Source organism: Neopsephotus bourkii, unplaced genomic scaffold (genome assembly GCF_033783945.1).
Source record: "Neopsephotus bourkii isolate Nb327-2 ecotype Australia unplaced genomic scaffold, CSIRO-AGI_Nbou_v1 NB_659, whole genome shotgun sequence".
NCBI lineage: Eukaryota > Metazoa > Chordata > Aves > Psittaciformes > Psittacidae > Neopsephotus > Neopsephotus bourkii.
In genome coordinates this window covers 9,496,295-9,517,733 of record NW_026901158.1, presented here as the reverse complement: position 1 = coordinate 9,517,733, position 21,439 = coordinate 9,496,295, and the positions used below count along the sequence as shown (strand labels likewise).

At 48.9% G+C, this 21,439-nt stretch overlaps 1 protein-coding gene across 15 annotated transcripts in view; it reads left to right on the top strand.

The window, feature by feature from the left end:
- The window catches only part of EHMT1 (euchromatic histone lysine methyltransferase 1), a 114,929-nt gene that overhangs the window by 78,951 nt on the left and 14,539 nt on the right, over positions 1–21,439 (top strand). For 9 of the 15 annotated variants that reach the window (XM_061352974.1, XM_061352978.1, XM_061352980.1 and 6 more), the window contains 14 exons: positions 826–1,099; positions 2,928–3,059; positions 5,110–5,255; positions 7,889–8,032; positions 9,559–9,785; positions 10,468–10,632; positions 11,117–11,199; positions 12,660–12,766; positions 14,532–14,654; positions 17,199–17,300; positions 18,059–18,163; positions 19,566–19,720; positions 20,525–20,692; positions 21,077–21,221. In XM_061352974.1, coding sequence (XP_061208958.1) covers positions 826–1,099; positions 2,928–3,059; positions 5,110–5,255; positions 7,889–8,032; positions 9,559–9,785; positions 10,468–10,632; positions 11,117–11,199; positions 12,660–12,766; positions 14,532–14,654; positions 17,199–17,300; positions 18,059–18,163; positions 19,566–19,720; positions 20,525–20,692; positions 21,077–21,221 — 2,076 coding nt within the window. The remainder of the gene's footprint in view (positions 1–825; positions 1,100–2,927; positions 3,060–5,109; positions 5,256–7,888; positions 8,033–9,558; positions 9,786–10,467; positions 10,633–11,116; positions 11,200–12,659; positions 12,767–14,531; positions 14,655–17,198; positions 17,301–18,058; positions 18,164–19,565; positions 19,721–20,524; positions 20,693–21,076; positions 21,222–21,439) is intronic. The other 6 variants (XM_061352985.1, XM_061352988.1, XM_061352983.1 and 3 more) reach the window with 3 other exon arrangements.

Here is a 21,439-nt window from a genome sequence, read left to right as displayed (position 1 = left end):
CAAATGCAAACCTCTCCCCCCAAGCAGAGTGATGCAATGGGTGTAAGCCACGTGGCGGGGCACAACTGAGCCTTTGCTTGGGGACAGTTATTGGGGGCAGTGTAGACACGGTGCAGAGCTGCCCTGGAGAGCCAGGGCTCAGCACCACTGTATTGCCTCCTGTGATAACAGGGCATGGTTCAGCATCGGCTTCCCATGCAGGTAGGGCCTGATCCAGCCACTCTTAATGGCAGCAGGAGGTTTTTCATAGGCTTTGATGGGAGATGGATAAGCATCAGGAGCTGATGGGTTCAATTGGAATGTGGGTTTTATGATGATGTGTTGAACGCTGCCTTACAGGGTTGGGTGCCTGGTTACCCATTCTGATGGTGACTTTGAAAACCCACCCCAGACAACTGTTTCTTTTTCAAACCGAAAACCTCTTTAGATATGTAAATACGTCTGAAGATGTGCTGCATGACTAGTGTGTGCTGCCCTGTTCCTTGCTCAGGGAAGGGGCTGATCTGCTGCTGTAGCGTTCGATTCCATTGGGTCCATCCCAACCCTGTAAGGTGGCTCTTCAGGTGCAGGTTGGGTTTTGGTTGGCATTTCCTAGCACGACTGTGGAGCAATGTGAATATTTGAGTTGGAAAACCCCACCGTTTTTGTGGGGAGAAGCTAGAAGTGTGCGTGTGCCTGTTACTTGCCTTGCTGCGCCGAGGTGCTCGGCTACTACTGCGATGAGTGTGGTGTAAGAACCTACATGGAAGAGAAAGTGAAGCATTCTTGAAATGACAGGAAATGCACCCACACGTGTGCTTGTGTTTCCTTTTCGGCGCTGTAAAGACATCTCAGCACCACTTGATTGCAAACCCCCAGCCCTTCAGGCCTTTGCACACAACACAAGCTGCGGGAAGGCTCTTCCGCATGGGCGCGAAGGGCTGCTGGGACGCTGCTGCCAACATGCCTTACATGCACGTGGCCTCTCTGGTTATTCAGAGCTCCGAGTCCAGCGTCAAGAAGAAGCTGCTGAAGAGGAAAGGAAAGACGGAGAGTCCGTGGCTGAAACCCACCCGCAAGAGGAGACGGAGGAATAGAAAGAAACAAGCCAGTGTGCTAGGTAACTCATGGTGTTTTGGTCCTGAATTGCACAGAAATCAGTCTTCCACATGGAGGGGTAAGGGCCTGAGGCCCATGGGGCAATGGCTGGCTGCAGAGCTTGCTCTGCAGGGTGGAGAGGTACTGGAACAGGTTGCCCAAGTGGGAAATGCTCCATCCCTGGCAGTGTTCAAGGGCAGGTTGGAGAGAGCCTTGGTACCATGGTTTAAGGTGAAGCATCCCTGCCCATGGCAGGGTAGTTAGAAGTAGTTGATCTTGAGGTCCTTTCCAACCCAAAGGATTTTATGATTTTGTGATTCCCTTTGGGCTGTATGACAAACCCATGTGTGAACTTGCATCTACCCTGACAGCAGAACACGAGGTGGCTTTATCCTTGTCATGCTGGAGGAATATCTTTTTATTTATGTGTTCCCTTTAACCTAAGAGTATCTAAAATAAAGACCTTGTGGACTCATGTCCATGTGGACTCATGTCCCATGAGCTCAGAGAGTGTGATTAGATGCAGAAGGGAAAAGAAGAGCCACCCAACAGTGATGCTCGGGTGCTTTGTATGGATGTTTGTCCAGCTGAATGGAACGTGCAGATTATGTGTGCACCACAGCATTTGTAATGAGCTGCCTCTCTGGCCCGTCTCTTGGTGTGGGTGATGTTCAGGTGATCATTCTTCTCTGACCCAAGTTACCCAGTGCTCAGAAGGAGGTTTCAGTGGCCTTTGTCTTCTGAGAGTGGTGGGCTGGGGAGAACAGGAGTGCAGGCTGGAAGGGATGCTTCATAAGGAAAGGTAATGACATGGGTAAAAATAAGTGGGTAGTCTCTGAAGTGAAGCTGTGCTTTCAGCTTCATTATGAAGGTTTCACACATCCATTGCCATCAAAGGGTTTATTCTGTGCTTGCTAATTCTTTGCAATCAGGCCATTTTTTATCAGCAGGTTTGTGGCTACTTCTAAAATAACCAGAAGTAGCTAAAGGACCACGTTTCAGTCTCTGGGCTGTGCCTGGGGTTTGGCTGTCATCTGCCTCGCTCCTCTTCCTCCCAAACCAGCCGCTTTCTAAAGACAAAGTAGAGGCCATTGATCTCTTTCAGAGCAAATAGCTAGTTCTTCATATCAGATACAGACTGGACCGCTGCCCCTTCAATGAAGGTGGCAGCCAGTCTTCCAGGCTTAGGAAAAGTCTCTTGGGCAAGCCAGAGTGGGAGAAGCAAACCAGGAGGGAAGGCAAAGCCAAGGGAACGCGGAGAGTTTGACAATTCCCATGAAGGCTCTGAGGGATCCACACACAATCTCTTCCCAAGCAGCAGCTTTGTTCACTTAGAGCCAGAGCTTGGCTTTTCGGGTTTTCCCCTCCCATTAAGCTGGATGTCCCCTGGCTCATCCTCCTGGTGACATCCGTGATGAGCTGGTTGGCTCTGCCTGGCTGGAGGGTACCTGGAGCCCTTTGCAGCAGGGCGCAGGCAGGAGGATGCCTCAGCCCTAGTTTCATTCCTTCTTGTGCCATTTAAGCTTCTGCAGCTGAAGCAGTATAGCAGCAGGCAGATGTGCCTTTCAGAGGCACAACTTGTCTCATTTATTCTTCTTTTGTTGTTACCTGCCTCAGTGGAAGTGGGAATTCTCTCTGATCAGACAGGAGGAATTAAGAGGTCGATCGTGCCCAGATGTTGTATTTCCATAATTCCATGTGCATCTGTACTCTTGGCCTCTCTGAGGAGCCTGCATACAGCCTACTGGCTTAAACATGGCTCTCACACCCGCACATGCTGGCAGCCAGTTGGGTGTTTTACTGTTAATCCTTGGTTTTAGCAGTGTAAATACGTGTGTGTTTCCATCAAGGTGCCGAAGCCTATAAATCATCCTTGGGAGGCAGAGAGGGCCCTGGCCAGGAGAACAGCATGGAGTACATGGAGGTGTCCCTGGATTCCCTGGATCTCCGGGTGAAGGGGATCCTCTCCTCGCCGGCGGGAGGTGAGTGGGACCCCCCGGACCGAGCCCCCACCCCTCCGAGGAACCGGGACCCCCAGGACCGGGGCCGGGGCTTTGTTCCACCGGGCGTACCGGGGCCCGGCTGCCCCCTGGCGGCTGCGGAGCCAGAATGGGAATGGGAATGGGGATGGGGATGTAGAGAGGGATAGGATTGGGGGTAGGGATGGAGGTAGGGATGGGGATGAGGATGGAGATGGGGATGGGGACAGAGACAGGGATGGGACAGGAATGGGGTTGGATGGAAACAGGTGGGGATGGAGGCATGGATATGGGGACGGAGACAAGGGATAGGGATAGAGACAGTGATGGCAATGTTGATGGAGACAGAAATGGGCATGGGAATGGAGACAGAGATGGGGATGAAAACAGAGATGGGGATGTTGACAAGGATGGGGAGCCAGGCTTGGGTGGAGCTTGGAAGATGCCCATGAAGGGCTCCAAGGTGCTCTCCCAGCCCTCCTTTCCTGCTCAACAACTCCATTCCTGGAAGAATGCTGATATGGCATCTCCCCAAATCACTGCCATTGCCCCCTGAGTAGTCTTGCTCAGCACTGGGAAGAGAACGGGCTAATGCAGGTTCCTGGGTGCTGGTTCCCAGCTGCTGTTCTTAGTGCTGAACGCTGCGGATCCAGCTCCTCCTGGCTGGCCTGGATCCCTCAGTCTGCATCCCCCCGCCCCATCGCTCTTTCGCTTTCAGAGGTTGCCTGGCTCTTTTGATAGAGGCACATCAAAGAGCAGGTGGGAGTGTTCACCACCACGGGAGGGTCAGCGCGGATGAGGGATGCTTTCACCAGAGCCTCTGCATGTCAGAAAGATTATGAAGCTCGGAAGGCGAGGGATGAGCTTTGTGATTTGTGGTCCTAGAAAAAGCTCTTAAACCTTTAAGATCTTGACAGGATTTTACATGAAAACTGCAAGGACTTTCTCTGCTTGTATAGCTTGAAATATCCCATCCCTTCCCTAGGCTTGAGCTTGCATGTTGTTGGCTAAAGGAAACTCTTTATGGGATGAAAGCGGCTTGTGCTTGGCTGGGGGGGAATGCTGCCATTGCCAGGGCAGCCAAAGAGGAGTCTCCCTCAGGAGTTAAGTCAATCTTTGACACTTTGCAGCAAAATAAATCCTTTCAAAAGCTTAAGAAATAGGAGCTTCCTTCTGCCTGGGACTTGATCCCATCATAGGGATGTGATAGGGAAAGCTTGGGACACATCAGGGTGTCCCAATCCAGAGGCAAATAAATACATGAGGGTTTGCTTTTGTAGTGAAAATACTGCAAAGAGATGGTACGACTGTATAGGATTAGAATAGGAGTGTAGGCCTAGGAGCAAACCTTTTGTTGGCAGGACAGAGACTTAGTTGAAGCCAGAGGAACTGTAAGGACATTTACTCTGTGCCCCCACACCTGGTGGTGAGCCCATTCAAAAGCCATTGGCCACCTTTAAATAGCTTTAGAAATGTCCAGAATCTGAGATCTAGAGATGAGGAGAAGGCAAGAACATCGGAGCATCTTGCTGCTTTCTTTTCCCTGGTTTGTTCCCTGTCCAAAAGAAATCAATTTTGGTTGGCTGAGACCAAATCATCCCAGGAATGCTGTTTTCCCATCTGTGTAATAAGCCTCTGCAAATAGAAGTTTGTGCTTTCCTGATCTTCTCTATTTATCACTCCCCTAACCACTTAGATTTCCATATCTGCCTCGTTTCGAGCAAGTTTTCCAGTGCCAGGGCACAGTGTTGTGGGGCAGGTGGGAAGAGTGATAAGAATCTGCACTTCATCATGGCTTTTCCTTTCTCTGAGTAAACTGTTCGTAACTTAGTACTCATGATGTCAGCACAGTCATCTGTAGGAAAGAACAGGATGCTTTTGCCAACTCCAGCTGGTGTAAGAACGGGTCTGGTTTACAGGATTTGGATAATGCCTTGAGAGTGTTTCAGATGTGGAATGCTAAAGTGCCCCAGGACATGGGTGGGCTTGGTGGTTGTATCCTTTCTCCTAGAAGTGAGTTTCAGAGTTGATTTATTGGTCTTCTGTATTCTAGGTCTTTCCAATGGTCCTGAAGCAATGGAAGTAGATGGGCTCCAGGAAGTCCCCCTCTGTAGCTGTCGAATGGAAACCCCCAAAAGCAGAGAGATCACCACGCTAGCCAACAACCAGTGCATGGCCACGGAGAGTGTGGACAATGAGGTAGGAGCCTGTCTTCTAGCTTCTCACAGACTTTGCTGCTCAGGACAAAGACATAAAGAATAAAAAGCTGTGCCAGGAACATTGTATTGGGTCACACAGGGGCTCTGAGCCTGCTAGGCTGGGAACCCATTGGTGTGTGGCAACAGCAGGGCTGCCCTGCTCGCTAAGCTGAGGGCTCCAGCACTCTGCATGTGTTGCATGGCTGGGTTGAAGGCTCAGAGGGAGGAGATGGTGTGATCTGCAGTAGGAGAGGCTCTGGGTGGATCCTTCCTGCTTGTCCTGGTCTGTGCAGCTGGATTAGGTTGATGGAACAGCCACACTTCAGGCCAAGTGAGCTAAAATACATCAGCATGATCACAGAGAGAAAACCCAATAGAGGAAGCTCAGAGCTGGTTTCCCTTGACTACCAAGGAGCTGATGCAGCCCTTCAGCTCTTGAGTTTTGGGAACTTGGCATGCTCCCCACCAGCTTGTTCTGCCCCAGTCTTCCTCTCTCCTCCTCCTCCTCCCCCTCCTCCTCCTCCTCCCCCAGAAAGCTTCTGTTATAAAGCTTCTTGTGCAGGCAACCCTCCAGGTCTGGGTGGCTGAAATGATCACACTCGATGCCTTTTGGTCCAGGTGCCACTTGATGCCTGCTGGTACCAGAAGTGTGGAAGTAAGTGGCAGAAGTGATGGGAAAGTGGCAGAGTCTGGAAAGTGAGGCTGCAGGACAGGAACAGTCTTGGTAGAACCTCCTTTTACTGGGTGGTACTTGGGTTTCTTTTAAGCTTCAGCTGAGCTGCAGTCACACTGCAGTGCTCTGGTACTTCCTGGTAGTAGAATGAGGAGTGAGAGTATCCCTAGTTCTCCTGTAGGATCCCAGGAGAAAGCTGGATGGAGGGAGAAAGGAAAAATCAAGAAACAATAAAGGATTGGCAGCCCAGTTCTGCTTCTGTTAGTACTTGGTGATATCTATAGAGAAAGGAATTTCCAAAGCGTGGCAAAATAGATTCATTAAAGAGAGAATGCTCTGGACGCTCAGGAGAGGGGGACCCCAGGGCTTCTAAATGTAAAATTAAAGGTATATGAAAGAGTTTCTTCTTGTCTCTGTAGTGGTTTGACAGTTCTGACCCTGGTTAAATCAGACAGGAATAGCAAATGCCATGCTTTATGTTGGGTTCTTTTTCATAGTGGGACAAGTGACTCATAGATGTTACATTATCCATATGAATAGTGGGTTCTCCAGACTGTCATGTCCTTGGAGAATGTTAGAAATGGTGCTGAGCACCCTGCTGCACTCTCTGATGGTTGAAAATGGTAATTGATCATTTTGTACTTTGCTAGAGTTTCTAACAAGTAATGCAGTGTGACATGATGATGCAGGGACTTCCTCACTGGGACATGCAGCTTTGCCCGTGTTAATCCCATTTCCTCAGCTCCTAAGTAGAAATCAAAGCATGGTCCTCTCTGGCCACCCTTGCAGCCCCAGGGCTCTGGATGTCTCAGTGATAAGTGTAGCCAGGGTGTCCAAACCACAGGTAGACTTTGCAGTGGAATTTGGGTTAAGTTGGATCAAAGATATGAGGAGTGAAGGATGAGCCAAAGTTAAAATCCATCCTCTCTTTTGGCAGGGGTGTTGACTGTGCAGGAGTTTAAAACAAAAACTGGAGAGGAAGTCTAGTTTTGCTGAGAAAAAGCAAATGAAACCTCAGCTTGGATAGGCTGTTGGTGATGAGCAGGCGCCGTGTTCCCCATGGGCTCTATGGGAACACACAGTAAATGGTGCACTGGTTTCAGGAGGGATATGTCCTTGTAGCAGCCTTTCATGTTTGTATTTCTGTAACTGTCCTTTGCCAAGCACCTGGGGAAGCCAGGGTTGTTATCAGGGGGAACTTGGAGAACCCAGACAGTGTTGTGTCATGCAGGTGGCAACTGGGATGTGCAGAGGTAGTGGTTGTGTGACTAGGGGCAGCGGGAGGAAGAGCTGATGCTTCTGAGTAACACACTGGTTGGGAAGAGTGAACCCCAGTTATGCAGCCCACTGTCTTTAACAGAACAGGGTAGTGAGCAGAAGGCAGCTTTTTAAGCCCAGAGCTGTACATTGGTGAAACCCTTCAGAAAACACCCGGAGCTCTCAGTGTTCACCCCTGTGGTGTGGGCAGGGGCCAGTGCTGGAGCCAGCACAGGTGATAACTCCACTGGCAATGAAGAGCAATTACTTTTCCCTTTATCTTCCTGTGCCTTAACTTTTGAGCAGTAACAAGATTTAGTGCATATGGTCTTGTTCTCGTGGTCACCAACACCCAGCTCTTCCTGGTGAGCCAAGAGCTGTGCTGGGTGAGTCAGGCCCCTGGGACTGCCCCTTCTGCTGCTGCTGCTTGGCTGCTGCCTATTTCCAGTTAAAGCCCTTTTTTTCTTGCAAGGAACAAACGACTCAGGGTCCACATGCATGTTAGTTAGTAAATGATGCATTTCTTCCTGTGAGAGCAGCTTTCCCAGCTTCCTGCTGCACTGCTGATGCTATCTGGCACACGTCTGAATTACTGTGAACAAGCCAGGGCTCACCAAGGCAGTGTGCAGGATCTTCCTCCGCACAAGCACAGAGAGTGTTTTGGTCTCCAGTAATTTCATTTCCTTTAATTTCTCCTGTTCCAGCTGGGCCGATGCACAAACAATGTGGTTAAGTATGAACTGATGCGCCCGTCTAACAAAGTCCAGCTTTTGGTGCTGTGTGAGGACCATAGAGGGAGGATGGTGAAACACCAGTGTTGCCCTGGCTGTGGATACTTTTGCACTGCAGTAAGTCCGTGCTCTCAATCTAGGGAAGGGGGTACCTGTCACAGTAGCTGGAAGAGCTGAAGGTGGAAGTGGTACCTAAAGGGGTTTACTGACTTCCTGGCATCAGCTCCACCTTGTTCCACAGCACATCAGGTGGTGTTTTCAAACAGGAATGTCTAGCTGCAATTGTCACCTTCCTCTTCCTGGAGACCCCAAGGAGTGTTACTGAAGGGTTTTCACTGGGAATTCACACAGTGGAAGTTTTGCCGTAGGAATTTCTTTGGAACAAGGATTGTTTGGGGTTTTTTTTTGTGTACAGATCAATTGCATCGGAAACTGTATTAGCTTGGTTTGTAAATGAGTCTGTGTGCACACATCAGTGTCCCCCCACCTGCCTGTGGTGGTTTAGGTGGGAACCTGAGTGATGGCACTGGAACAAGGCAGTGTTTGAGATCTGCTTCTTCCACCTCTGCCACTGAGGCTTTTAATGGTCCAGTACTTTGTCAGCATCCCAGTTTCCCTGTTAAAGCTGAAAAACGCCAATTTAGGGCCTCACAGGTGTGAGGAGGATTAATTGTCTGATGCCAGTGTTCTTGAAGATGAATCAATGAAAGATGCTACAGTAGGCTCAAACATCGCTGTGTAAATGGAGCCATCCTGGGGTTCCATGCTGAGTCAAAGATCATTTAAAGGCTAACATCCACAAAACCCTTCAAGGCATTTCGCAGAGTTGGTACAGAGTTAATTAGATTGCTTGGGAGGGCCATGAATTCAGGAGAAGAGTGGGGTTTAACTAGTCTTTTCTTACACACTTGTACATCTCAGTGACAAGCTGTGGTTCATGTAGTTCCCATAGCTCACAGGTAAACCTGGGTGGGGGTTTGTCTGTGCTGTCCATCACTAAGCACAGAGCACAGCAGGGCTTTAGGTAGCATGGGTATCACAGGGCTCTGAGTTCTGGGGTCCTTCAGTTCAGTTTGAAACACTTTGCTGGAAAGGGAAAATTTTAGGACAAGTCTGTTGAAGGAGCAGTCAGCCACGTTGTTGGGGTTAAACAGCAGACAGGGGCCAAGCAGAGAAGTCACATACTTGAGGTTACACTGGGATTAAGAGCTGGTTTACTTGTACTCATGGAGGTCCTGGAATGGTTGATGCACAGCTTGGTCAGGTAGTGTTAATGCTGGCTTGGCACACAGGTCTGAAGTTTTCTCTTCCAGTTTTGGGGCATCCTTACAGTACACTGGCACTTCTGGGAGCATAAGCGAGAACTTAAGCGTTAGATGAAAGAGCTGGAAATCGGAACTTCTTGCTTCTGTTCCCCAAGCACAGTTAAAGAACTTGCTTTGCAGTCCTTAACCAAGTTTTTTCCCCATTAACTTGGTTTTGTTCTCTTCTAAAGAAGTGGCAGTGCTTGCTTACTGTACTGGAAGCACCAGGGACAAGAGTGGTGGTGAATGAAATGTTTAAGAGATCTGTGGATGAAGCATGTGGAAGGGGTAAGGCACGAAGTGACCAAGGTGTGAATTTCTTCTCTGTGGTTCTTTTAGGGCACTTTCATGGAGTGTCAGCCGGAGAGCAGCATCTCCCACCGTTTCCATAAGAACTGTGCCTCCCAGGTCAACGACATGAGCTACTGCCCACACTGCGGGGAAGAGGCCTCCAAGGCAAAGGAAGTGACAATAGCAAAAGCAGACACAACCTCAACGGTGTCCCTGACCTACGAGCAGCAGAAACCAGCGGCTGTGGAGGGAAGGGCTGACACCACGACAGGGAGGTGAGCTTGGGAGCACACGGTGATCTCAACTCTTGTGCCAGACCATGCTTTGCATTTGGGTGCTCCTCATGGAGCAAAGTGCTTTCTGCTCCTTCTCTCACAAGCCAGACTCAGCTGCAGGAATCTGCAGGTGTGTTCTGTGTTGCTTGCTATGTTGGAGAAGAGTGCAGTGGCCACAGGGTGAGCTATGAAGATAGGAGGGGTTCAGGAGTTAAAACCATCCCTTCCTCTTATTGTTAGGAATGGAATAAGAGTGGAATAAGTTTATGTTGCCAGGTCTGCTAAGTGACAGGGGAATTGAGGCACCACCTAGGTGTAGCTCCTGCCCTCACAAATTGGCACAAGTATAAAGAGAGGATGAAAACGTAGAATTAAAAACCAGCCATCCCTGTGTTGAACAGTGGTCTGGCTTCTGTCTGATCTCTTCTGGTGGCCTTTATGTTCCTTGTTTGCGCACATTCCTTGGTTTCCTGTAGCACAGAATACATCAAAATATACTCATAGGCAGTGCAAATTCCTGGAGCAAGTTCTTACCGAAAAGGCCATAAAATACATTGGTTTGTGTTTCAATTTCACTTACACTTATTTAAAATCCATTTCTTTCCCTTCTTTGGCATGAGATCCATACTGTTGGGTGTTTTTAATGGTTGTGCTTTGGCTGTTTCTCATTTTATCTCTTCAGTGGCACTGGGACGCGGTTGTCAGAGGAAGACAAGCCAGAAAGTTCAGCTGCTGAGGGGTTTGACATAGCTGGGTCTTCAGTATTCCCAAAGCCTTCTACCAGCCTGACCCAGGGACCAGTTAAAGAAACTCTGGAAAGTGCCCTGATTGCCCTGGACTCGGAAAAGTAAGAACAGACCATTATGTCTCTCCAATTCCCAGCAAAGCTGCTTAACCTAGAGAAGACTGAGATTTAGCTTCTGTGGATGTTGGTCCCACTCGGACCTTTTCTTGTTCACTTCAGTCATTTCTCACCCCCCACAAATGACTGATTCAGAACAGTTATGGCTCTCAGTGATTTGCCTGGAGGGTTTAGTTTTTCACTGCCCTCCAACCATAGCTATAACTACGATGAATTCTCATTTACAGTTGTAGTACCCAGAATCTGTTGATGAGCAGCAGTCGTGGGTAATAGTTCTCATTAGAACAAGGCCGGCTGCAATTATAACTGGATCTCCTTCTGGAACCTTGTTGTGTGTTTTGCTGGTGCTCTGGAGCTGTACCATAGGAACAGACTTTGTCATGCACATGGGCTAGCAGTGGGATGGGGTGAAATGCCAAAAGTGTTCTTCAGTGGGTGTTAATTGTGCTTCTTTTTCCCACTCCTGCAGGCCCAAGAAGTTGCGGTTCCATCCAAAGCAGTTGTACTTCTCTGCGAGGCAAGGAGAGCTGCAAAAAGTCCTGCTTATGTTGGGTAGGTGGCTCCTTCCCAGGACATTGTGTGTCTGGCAGTACTCCCAGCTCCTGCCAGGCAGCTGCCAGAGTCCAATTCCCAGCATGGCAGCACGTCATCTTCCCCACTGCCCCTTGTGAGTGGAGTTGGAGGAGAAAGCCATTTCTTCAAGTGATGTGTCATTGGAAATGGCTTCATCTTTCTGTGAAATGTGGACCTGCTCCCAGCTTGATTCTGCATTTGGGCACAGTTTTATCCAGAGAAGCTCTTTCTGTCCCCAGAACACCTAGATGTAATGTTTCCAGTCTGATAGAACTTTTCCTCTCCATGCAATGGGATGGTTAGGTACTTGCATCCAGTAGGGAGGTAAAAAGACGGGAGTCAGCTTATGCTGAAGCCCATCAGCAAGAGAGCAGAAAGGAAGAGCCCCTTCAATACAAAGAGTTTGTTTAGGGGGTACATAGTTGTCTGTCACCAGATGACTTTTAGCTGCTGAGCTTGTTTTTACCAACAAATATTCCTGAGGAATCTCCCTTTTGAAGGACACAGTGTTTCCCTGGGATCATTTCCTTTCCACTCCAGTACTTTGCAGTACATTTTTGGATGCTTTCTGTTCTTTTCGTTTATCAGATTCTTCTTTTTTTTTCATCTAACAAGTGTTAGCTTCGTTGTTCTTGTCTTCAATAGCACAAAAGTGTTACTCATTGATATATAACTACGGCCTCATCATATGGAACATGTTATCGTGCCCAGACATCTTTGTCTGGCTGTCATCATCATCTGTCAGTCTTTGCACAGCTGTGAGAGTCTCTGGTCACATCCCCAGCTTCTGGTAGTTGGAGAAGCTCCATCCACTTTGTAGCCCTGTGTTTGCAAGAATGCAGTGAGGATCACTGCTATTAATTGCATTTACTAGTGATTAGACAGAAAGGCCAGGTAGTTCTGACTCTTTGGTGTTTCCAACTTCTCTTGCTTTAAACAAAGCAGTTTTTTGTTTTCCTTTTTAACTTTGTATAGTGTTTGTTGGGTTTGTTGCACTGAAAAATGGTGAACTGTGAATCTGAATCATAGAATCCCAGACTGGTTTGGGTTTGAAGGGATCTTAAAGCTACTCCAGCTCCAACCCCTGCCACAGGCCTTCCACTAGAGCACCTTGTTCCAAGCCCCTGTGTCCAACCTGGCCTTGAACACTTCCAGGGATGGGGAGATGCCCTGTGTGGAAGGAGAAGGCCTGTATAGAAATTGTGATGACTTAAATTGACTTAAACTTCTGAAGCTCTTGGTTTGAGGGCTGTTGCATGTTGAATGTCTATGGGTGCCATGAGGGCTCTCTGGTGTGAATGGGTAGTGAGACATGAGAAGGACTGAGGATGGGCCAGGAAGCCATCCTTTAGAAGGATTTAGTTGAGACCTGGTTCTTCTGTTACCCTTTTCTCTCATCTCTGAATGGTGGTTGAACACATCCCTGCTCTGTTTTCCAGTGGACGGCATTGACCCCAACTTTAAAATGGAGCATCAGAATAAGAGAACCCCTCTCCATGCTGCCGCCGAGTCTGGCCATGTGGACATCTGCCATATGCTGATTCAGGTCTGTCTCCACTTGTTCTGCTATACAAGCCGTTTTCTGTGGTTTCTGATCTCCTGCCCACATCACAAAAGCGTGTGAAGCTTCAGTGTAGGGCACTGTGCAGCATGTGGGAGCCTACATGCCCATCACACCCAGCAGTGGTGAGCTGCCAGATGTGCCAGCACAGGCGGACTGCAGGCAGGCTGCAGGGCATCTGCAAGCTGCTGCCAAGAGGCTCCTGGTGACAAAGGCAGGTAGGCTCTGGAGCCTGGCAGCCAGCCTCTGTCTTCCCTGCAGTCAAAACATTAGTAAATCCAGCAGGATTTTCCTCTACAGGGTAAAGGTCCTGCATGTGGAAAGGAGAAAAGGGCAGATGCAAGTTTAGCTGCTTGTCTGAGATTCGGATTCTAATGGACGGAAGATGGTCAAAGACATAGGGGTGCTTTTGTTGAATCCACTCCAAAATGATATGAAGGAAAAAGAAGGGTTTAAAAAGTTAGAGTTTTTCCTTTTTGTACTGCCATTTATCACCTGGAGTGACTGGCAGGATGCTCTGTTTACCCTGTGTGACTGGGAAACCTTAAAGGGCTCTTGAGAAAGCAGCAATGCCATGGCTTTGAGAACAAGCCTGCTGGGTTGTTGCAATTCAGCATCTGGAGTCAGAGGCTTACAAAGTGCTGATTGAAGATGCAGCTATGGGCCTACCCTGCTGCTCTCACTCAGGTTACTGCACGTGAAGACAACAGAGTGACTTGTATGAGTAAATGGAGTAAAATGTTTGAGCTACTACAAACAGCTTGAATTAAGTATCAGTGGAGTTGGTTTGTTTCCAGAATCCTTCATCATCTTGTCTCTCCCCTCATGTCTGACTACTGCAGTAGAACAGGATTTGGCTGGGCATGTCCCCAGCTTGTTAAACTTGAAATGCCTCTTCTCAGGTCTGGTTTCAGTAGCTCTTGCTATTTTAAAGTAATCGAAACACATGCATTCAATGGGAGGCACCTGGAAGGGGTGAACCGGAGTCAGGGTGTCACTGCTGTAAGCAGGTCTGTGCTTCACACGTGTACCTGCATGTGTGACCTGCCAGCAGTTGGCTTATCTCAGAGATCTGGTTTTAGGTGTTGAGTGGGTTCCTGCACTAAGCTAAAGAGTTAAAGCAGGCAGGTCTCACAACACAGGAGTGCTTTGGAAAAGAATAAGATTTTGGTTCAAGGCACTCCATGCTCAACTGAGAACTGAACTGACCTATGCTCAGAGACCTCTGCAGAAACATTGCCATTGACTTGCACAGGAATAGCTAGACAATCTCCAGGAGTATTTTTACAGCTTCTACCTCTGTTGCAATCAGCAAGTTGTTCTCACTGCTTGTGACATAGAGAAGAGCTGGCTGCTTTGTTCATTGTGTCCATAGAAATTACAGACCAGGGAAATCAAAGCTGCTGGAGAAAGGAGGAGGCTCATTTTTCCCAAATGATATCTAGAAAGTAGCAGTACAAAATCCATTAATAACAAGAGCTATTTAATACCAGTTGTTGGCTTCCTTATGCCCTGGTTACTGGCTGTAGAAGGCAGGGGGGAGGGCAGGCATTGCGTGCTGCTTCCCAAACCAGGTGCAATTGCACTGTCTTCTTTCTTGGGTTTATTTCCTTTTACTTTTCTTCTCCCCTGCTCAATATGGCTAAATTTCAGTTAAAAAACTTGCTACTAAATCACTCCTTACCCATCCTTCCTCTGCTCACCAGCAGTGATTGTAACTGTCCTTGTATCTGCCTTGGCCTCCTAACAGGCTGGTGCTAATATCGACTCCTGCTCTGAAGACCAGCGGACCCCACTGATGGAAGCAGCAGAAAACAACCATCTGGAAACTGTGAAATACCTTATCAAGGCTGGAGCACTTGTAGATCCTAAGGTAGCAGTTGTTTCCTTGTCTTTTTGTCCTGAAGAAGCCTTTGTCCACCATTTCTTTCTTGATAGGTCTTGGGTGGAAGTGCATATGCAGAGGGGAGGTGGACTTGCTTGTGTTGGGCATGAAGGCTTGGCAAGGCCATGGTTGTTGGTAGTATCACTGGAGTGGTGCAGTATCCTGGCTGTGAGCAGTCTGGGGCAAGTGCTGCTACTGGGTACATGAAATCTGTGGCACCGAGTGTAGGAGGTGTTTGAGTTCATCTGGGGCTACTGAAATCCACTGCAGTGACTTTGGAGTTTTCTTTATAGACTCTGATAATGAGACTTTTGGGGTGACATTTTAAAACGGGGTGGTAATTAGGTGCTTGCCAAACCAGCAGAAATGACAGAGGAAGCTTTGCTTTCCAAAGGACTGCCGTGTGGTTTCTTGCAGTCACGTTGCAGTGGCAAAATTGTACCCCATCTTCAAAATCTACCCTTTAATTTAAAGCAGTACAATAAAACACAGCTGTCTGTTTGCCTGTAGCATGCTCTGGTTACGTTGCAGTCTTGGAAAATACACAGATCATGTATTAGTCCCCTACATCAGATGCTATTTGGAGCTCAGGAGCCCTCCCATGTGAAATTATTGTTGCAACCTGCTGCTGTTGGCACAATCCTCTGCTATTGCTGGGGGTACAGCTGGGCAGGGATGCTCTTTTCATGAGGGAGCTGTTAGGACAAGGAGGATTGCACAAGGTGCTGCCCACCCCAAGCCTTAAACAGACCCATGAGAGCCTGGTTCTGAGCTGAGAAGGGGGAAAAGATAGGACAGGCATGTCTAGGTTCATGCTAACCATTGTCCCAAGTGTCTTGGAGCAACCCAGATACCTCTTGCCTGATTTATTCCTGAGGAAGTGAAAAGAAGGGTTTTTTTCTTCTGAAGGCAAAGGAGAGCTTGCAACAGCAAATGAGAAGCCTGAGATCACGTCTGAAGTCTAGACTAGTTTATTATGTTAATTAGTTTCTCACACCAAATTAGTCATCTGTTTGAAAGCAGCAACACTGCAGCTTAAAATCAGCTCCAGCCATTGCAATGAGAAATCCAGACATGAGCTGCTGTGGTGTGCACCCAGCACAGGGAGCTGAGGGGTGCTGGGGGGCTTCTCAGACCCCAGGTGAAGGGGTTGATGGGGTGCAAAAGCCCACACAAAACCTGCAGAAACTTGATGCTAGAATCTTAGAATCCCAGCCTGGTTTGGGTTGGAAGAGACCTTAAAGCTCCTCCAGCTCCAACCTCTGCCATGGACAGGGACCCCTTCCACTGGAGCAGCTTGCTCCAAGCCCCTGTGTCCAACCTGGCCTTGAGCACTGCCAGGGATGGGGCAGCCACAGCTTCTCTGGGCACCCTGTGCCAGCGCCTCAGCACCCTCACAGGGAGGAATTTTTTTCCTGATATCTAATCTAAATTAGACATTTAGGTAAAAAATACATTAATGTGTGTCTGCTCTACACAGGGTTGAGAAGCTGCACTTGGCTCATGCTAGCCTAAGGGGGAAGCTGTGGTATTACTCAGGTGTGGCACTTGTAAGGGTGTAGGAACTCCTTCTTCACCCCAAGAAGCCCACACTGTAATACCTGACCCGAGATGTCCCGTCCTTGCCCGGGGGTTGCTCCCTAGCCCTGTGCCACACTCCCCAATCAGCTCCATCTGAAAGCTCTCGCCTCCCATGGTTCTTCCAGGGGCTGGGCTGGAGGCAGTCATTTTGCTTTTCAGTCTTTCATTTCCTCCTCCTCATTTCCTGGTCTCTGGGCCTTGCTCTGTGCTAAGCTCTTGGGATATAAAGGCCTGATCAAAATCAGGCTCCAGCCACCGCGATCTTTGGTGTTAGTGTGGGAGTGTCCCCGTCGTGACTCACAGCTTGTCCATCTCCTCCAGATCCTGTGTGCTCAGCTCCCAGAGGCATTTTTCCTTTCAACCTGTGGCTGTTTTTCATCTCCTATCTCAGCAGACAGCTGCAGGCATGCTGGGGACTTGGTCTGTCAGGAGCAGGATGCCCCTTTACCCTGCATCTGGATGCTGGGATAAGGCCTTGTGCTAATAAAATACAGCAAAAAACCCTGTATGAATGGAACATCTCGGGTTGAGACCAGGCTGCTTTTCTGATGTAAAGTGAAAACACCTCCTCTTTAAGGCATTTCTGCCTCCCCTGGCTCCCCAGCACATGGAGAAGAGTTGGAGGGGGTTTGCTGGGGAAGGGGAGCATCAATCTGCCAGGATTTGGGGCTGTTGCTTTCCCTAGGCTTCAGAAAGACATCTCACAGCCTTTGTACGCTCAGCCTCCTATTCTGCATGGGTTGCACCTCTGGGCTTTGTGTAAGGCTCCCTCTGCTCAGTGCTGGCGTTGGCTCCTGCTCTCTTGCCTCCTTCACAGCAGCTGGGGGTTTTTGGATCCTCTGTTCTATGTGGGAGCTTCTCTGGTGTTCCTGAGGATCACTGGGGTTGTAAAGACATGGGAAACACTGGGAAGAGATGTCCTCTGAGTGCTTGTTCTGTGCTTGTGTCCAGGATGCAGAGGGCTCCACGTGTCTGCACTTGGCTGCCAAGAAGGGGCACTACGACGTTGTTCAGTACCTCCTCTCCAACGGGAAGATGGATGTCAACTGCCAGGTGAGTTCCTTCTGCGAGGGGCAGGAGCTGCTTTGCTCAGGTCAGGGACTCAAGTCTCAGCAGTGTTTCTCAAGGACAGTCCTGGGAGGCACCTGAAGAACATTCTGTGGTGACAGTGCCATAGGCATCCCGATCCATCAGAGAAGGTGAATCCCCTCCACTGGTCCCATGGAAACTTTCCTTGCACATGCCTTGATTTGCAGTTTCTCCTTGACTCTGAGTTTACTGACGGAGCCTGTTGTTCAAGGGAGTCACTGTGCTCTTCCCTAGCAGGGGAATGGTGGGATCATAGACATGGTGTGGGATGGGTTGAGCCTGGTCCTTGCCATCACAGAGCTTTTCCATTGCCATGGGGTGAGGCAGCGCTGCATCAGGGTTCCTGGTTCTGGGGGAACCCCAGCATGCCCGGGCTTCTCAGGGAGCTTTGCAATAGCTCTTACCCAAGGTGGATGTTCCTTGTGCCTTTTGGACAGTGTTTGAATGACCTGGAGATCCATTGCCAGTGTGTTGAGCTACAGATGAACTCCAGCCTGCTGAGACATGTTGGTTCAAATGGTGCTGGGCTCTGCAGGACCCTGAGGGATCTCTTACTGCAACAGCATAGACTGAAGAAGAGTGATGAGACAAACATAGGGAGGGAAGGGGTCTGTGGCTCCCAGGCAAGGTGCACCCTGCTGTGGCTACCAAGGGGATTGTGAAGCCAGCAGGAGACCTCTTGCCCATCCTGCATGTCTCACCCTTCCCCTTTCCCTCCTCAGGATGACGGAGGCTGGACGCCAATGATCTGGGCCACTGAGTACAAGCATATTGAGCTGGTGAAGCTGCTGCTTGCGAAGGGGTCGGACATCAACATCCGTGACAATGTAAGGTCCTTCCTGGAAACCATTTCAGAAATCAGCCACTATCATAGAATCATCACAGAACCACAGCCTGGTTTGTGTTGGAAGGGACCTTTTAAACCTCCTCCAGCTCCAACCCGTGCCATGGGCAGGGACCTCTTCCACTGGAGCAGCTTGCTCCAAGCCCCTGTGTCCAACCTGGCCTTGAGCACTGCCAGGGATGGGGCAGCCACAGCTTCTCTGGGCACCCTGTGCCAGCGCCTCAGCACCCTCACAGGGAAGAGCTTCTGCCTAAGAGCTCATTTCAATGCACCCACCGCCAGCTCACAGCCATTCCCCCTTGTGCTGTCATTACAATCCCTTGTCCAAAGCCCCTCTCCAGATTTCTTGTTGGCCCCTTCAGGTATTGTGCTGGGAACCATCAAGCAGGAGAAATGCTTTTGATTGTGATCCTGTTGCAAGGAGTACCTTCAGCAGTAGCTAGTGCAAGGCAGAGTAGCAAGTCCAGGTGTAGCATCATGTGGTGTGCAATCGACAGGGTGAATTTTTTCTGTATGTGATGTGAATAGGGTTTTCTTTACCTAGATGTTGCAACACTGGGAGGCAGAAGCTATATAGAAAAAGGCCTCTCTGCTCCATGGTGCTTGTCAATAGCCTGCCATTTAGGGAAGGATCTAAGTTGCAATCACTCCAAGATTTGCTTTATTTTTGCTTAAAAAGAAATAGATGAGAGTTGATCATTACTATCACTGCACTGCTTTAATCAATGTCTTCAGAACTTGTCATGGGGAAGGGTTCGAAGTGTGCTGCAAATTGCACTGGAACTGAAAACAGAGTATCATTGCTTAAAATACCTCCATCAAAAAGATGAGTGTTCAGCTATTTCTAGTGCTGCTAGTGAGAGATGAGTACATTCAGTATTTAAGAGCTGCCTGAAGTTGGATTGATTGTTCTCCCTGTGGCTCGTGGTTCTCTTTTCTAGCACCTTCATAGTCCTTACAGCTCGGGCTGTGCTCTTTTTAGTTCTGTAGCACTGGAGGCATGCTGCCTTTCCTGTTGGCTGGGCTGGGGAAGCTCAGCTTCTAGCCTTTTCCAGCATGTTGGTTCATGTCTGCCATCTCTCTCATGGATAGATTGAGACTGGTTTGTAGCTTAGAGACAGATGATTTGCCTGTGTGTCTAAGGTAGGCAATGGACCACTTTATGTACAGCCTCTCCATCCTTGGTGCTTGGAGGCAGCTGGAGTGAGAACTCCAAGCTTGTCTGTGCAGAGATTTCCCTGCCCACCCTGGCAGTCCCACTCAGAAGGAAAAAGACTGCAAGCCACATGTTGCATGCTGCAGGTGTAGAGCTAAGGATGATGGATCCCAAAGCAATAGGGGTTTAATGCACTAAACAGCCTCTGCTCTGTTCTCTTTCCCCCCAGGAGGAAAATATCTGTTTGCACTGGGCTGCTTTTTCTGGCTGTGTTGACATAGCAGAGATCCTGCTGGCTGCTAAGTGTGATTTACATGCAGTGAATATTCACGGCGACTCGCCCCTGCATATTGCAGCCAGAGAGAATCGCTATGAGTGTGTAGTGTAAGTACAGCTCCAGCCCTGCTGCTCCTCTTCCTTCCCCTGGTCACTCCTTTCTGCCTGGTTACTGGCTGGCAAGCTCAGGAGATCCTTTGAAATGCCCTTGGTGTCTAAGCACAAAGCAGGAGGGTGATGGAGGGCTCGTTTCTCCATTACCCTGTTCCTAGGGCAGTGGGTCTGAAATACTAGCTGCTGCTAGAGCTGGTGGAAAGTAGAGCAAGAAACAAGGAGTGGTGCTGGAGTCTTGGGCAGAGGTTTGGGGGCCTGTGCTCAGCCTGGGCTTCCCAACAGAAAGGCCTGAGGCATCCTTGATTAAAACTTGCTTTTTTCCTCCCCATAACTAGCATAGCATAATATGGTAAGAGGGCTTTCCCTTTGCTCCATCACTGCTATGAATAAAGTCATCCTGGGTACTCACCAAAAACCAGTGAGTCCAAACAAGGGCCAAGTCTAGCACCAGTTTCCTGTGGGACTTTTTCATTTCTACCCCATATCTTTCCCTGCCAGAGAGAGTTTCAAGCCTGTGTGAAATTAGGCTGGTACCAACAGAGTACCTGTCATGCCTGAAGCAGGGCAAGGTTTGCCCAGAGCTCTCATGAGTGCCTAGAGCTCAAGTCTGTGGCTTCTGCCAGTGCCTTCACGTAGAAGGATTCATTGGACCATGCTTAATAAGGAGATCTCAGGTGATTATTCACTACTACAGATTCTTCCTTGCCCCTTAAGGGCTCCTGGAGGATGTGATTCAGCTTGTTTCCCCCTTGCACAGTTTCTCTCAGGAGATGCTTACTCTGTCTTGCTCTTTTGCAGTCTCTTTCTTTCCCGTGGCTCGGATGTCACTTTAAAGAACAAGGAGGGTGAGACCCCACTCCAGTGCTCCAGCCTTAACTCTCAGGTCTGGGTGGCCCTACAGATGAACAAGACTCTCAAAGAATCATCTGCTGAGAAGCCTGTCCAGATAGAGAAGGTTGTGAGCAGGTGAGAATACATCTGGCTTTGCCTTGGGGGTCATGAAATAGAGCCCCATGAGGAAGGCTGAGGGCCTGGTTTAAGAAAGGACTGCAAGTTCATGCTCAGCCTTTTAAAGTGGTGTGAAGGTCAGTTTGAGCTTAGCAAGAGCTAAGCACATGCTGATTCAGACCCTGGTTTGTAAATTCATCCTCCAAATGGAAATACTCACAAGCACAAAGAACTATGTGTAAGACGGGGTGTGCAAAAATGAACTCTCTGCTGGTCTGAACTACTTTAGGCTTTGAGTGCTCAGTGATCAGAGACAGTAATTCTGCCCCAGGATGGGAGCTGAATGGGCCCTTTTACAGGGGAGCTTTTCCTCTCTGACAGTTCTCTTTCTCCCACTGACAGAGACATCGCCCGGGGTTATGAGCGGATCCCCATTCCCTGTGTCAACTCTGTGGACAGTGAGCCTTGTCCTAGCAACTACAAATACGTTTCACAGAACTGTGTCACCTCCCCAATGGACATTGATAGAAACATCACCCATTTACAGGTGAGGCACCTTGCGTAGCCATGTGGGTATCCTGTCCTGGTGTGCTGCATCTCAGAATGGGGTTTATGTTCAAATGGGAATGTCTGCTCCTAATATGGCCATCAAATTCCAGCTAAGGCTGTAGTCCTAAACTCCAGCTCTTTCTCTAAGAGATGGGATTCTGCCTTATACCTTTTCCAGCAGTTAAGTTAATCTCTGTGATCAGCTGTGTGCTGTAG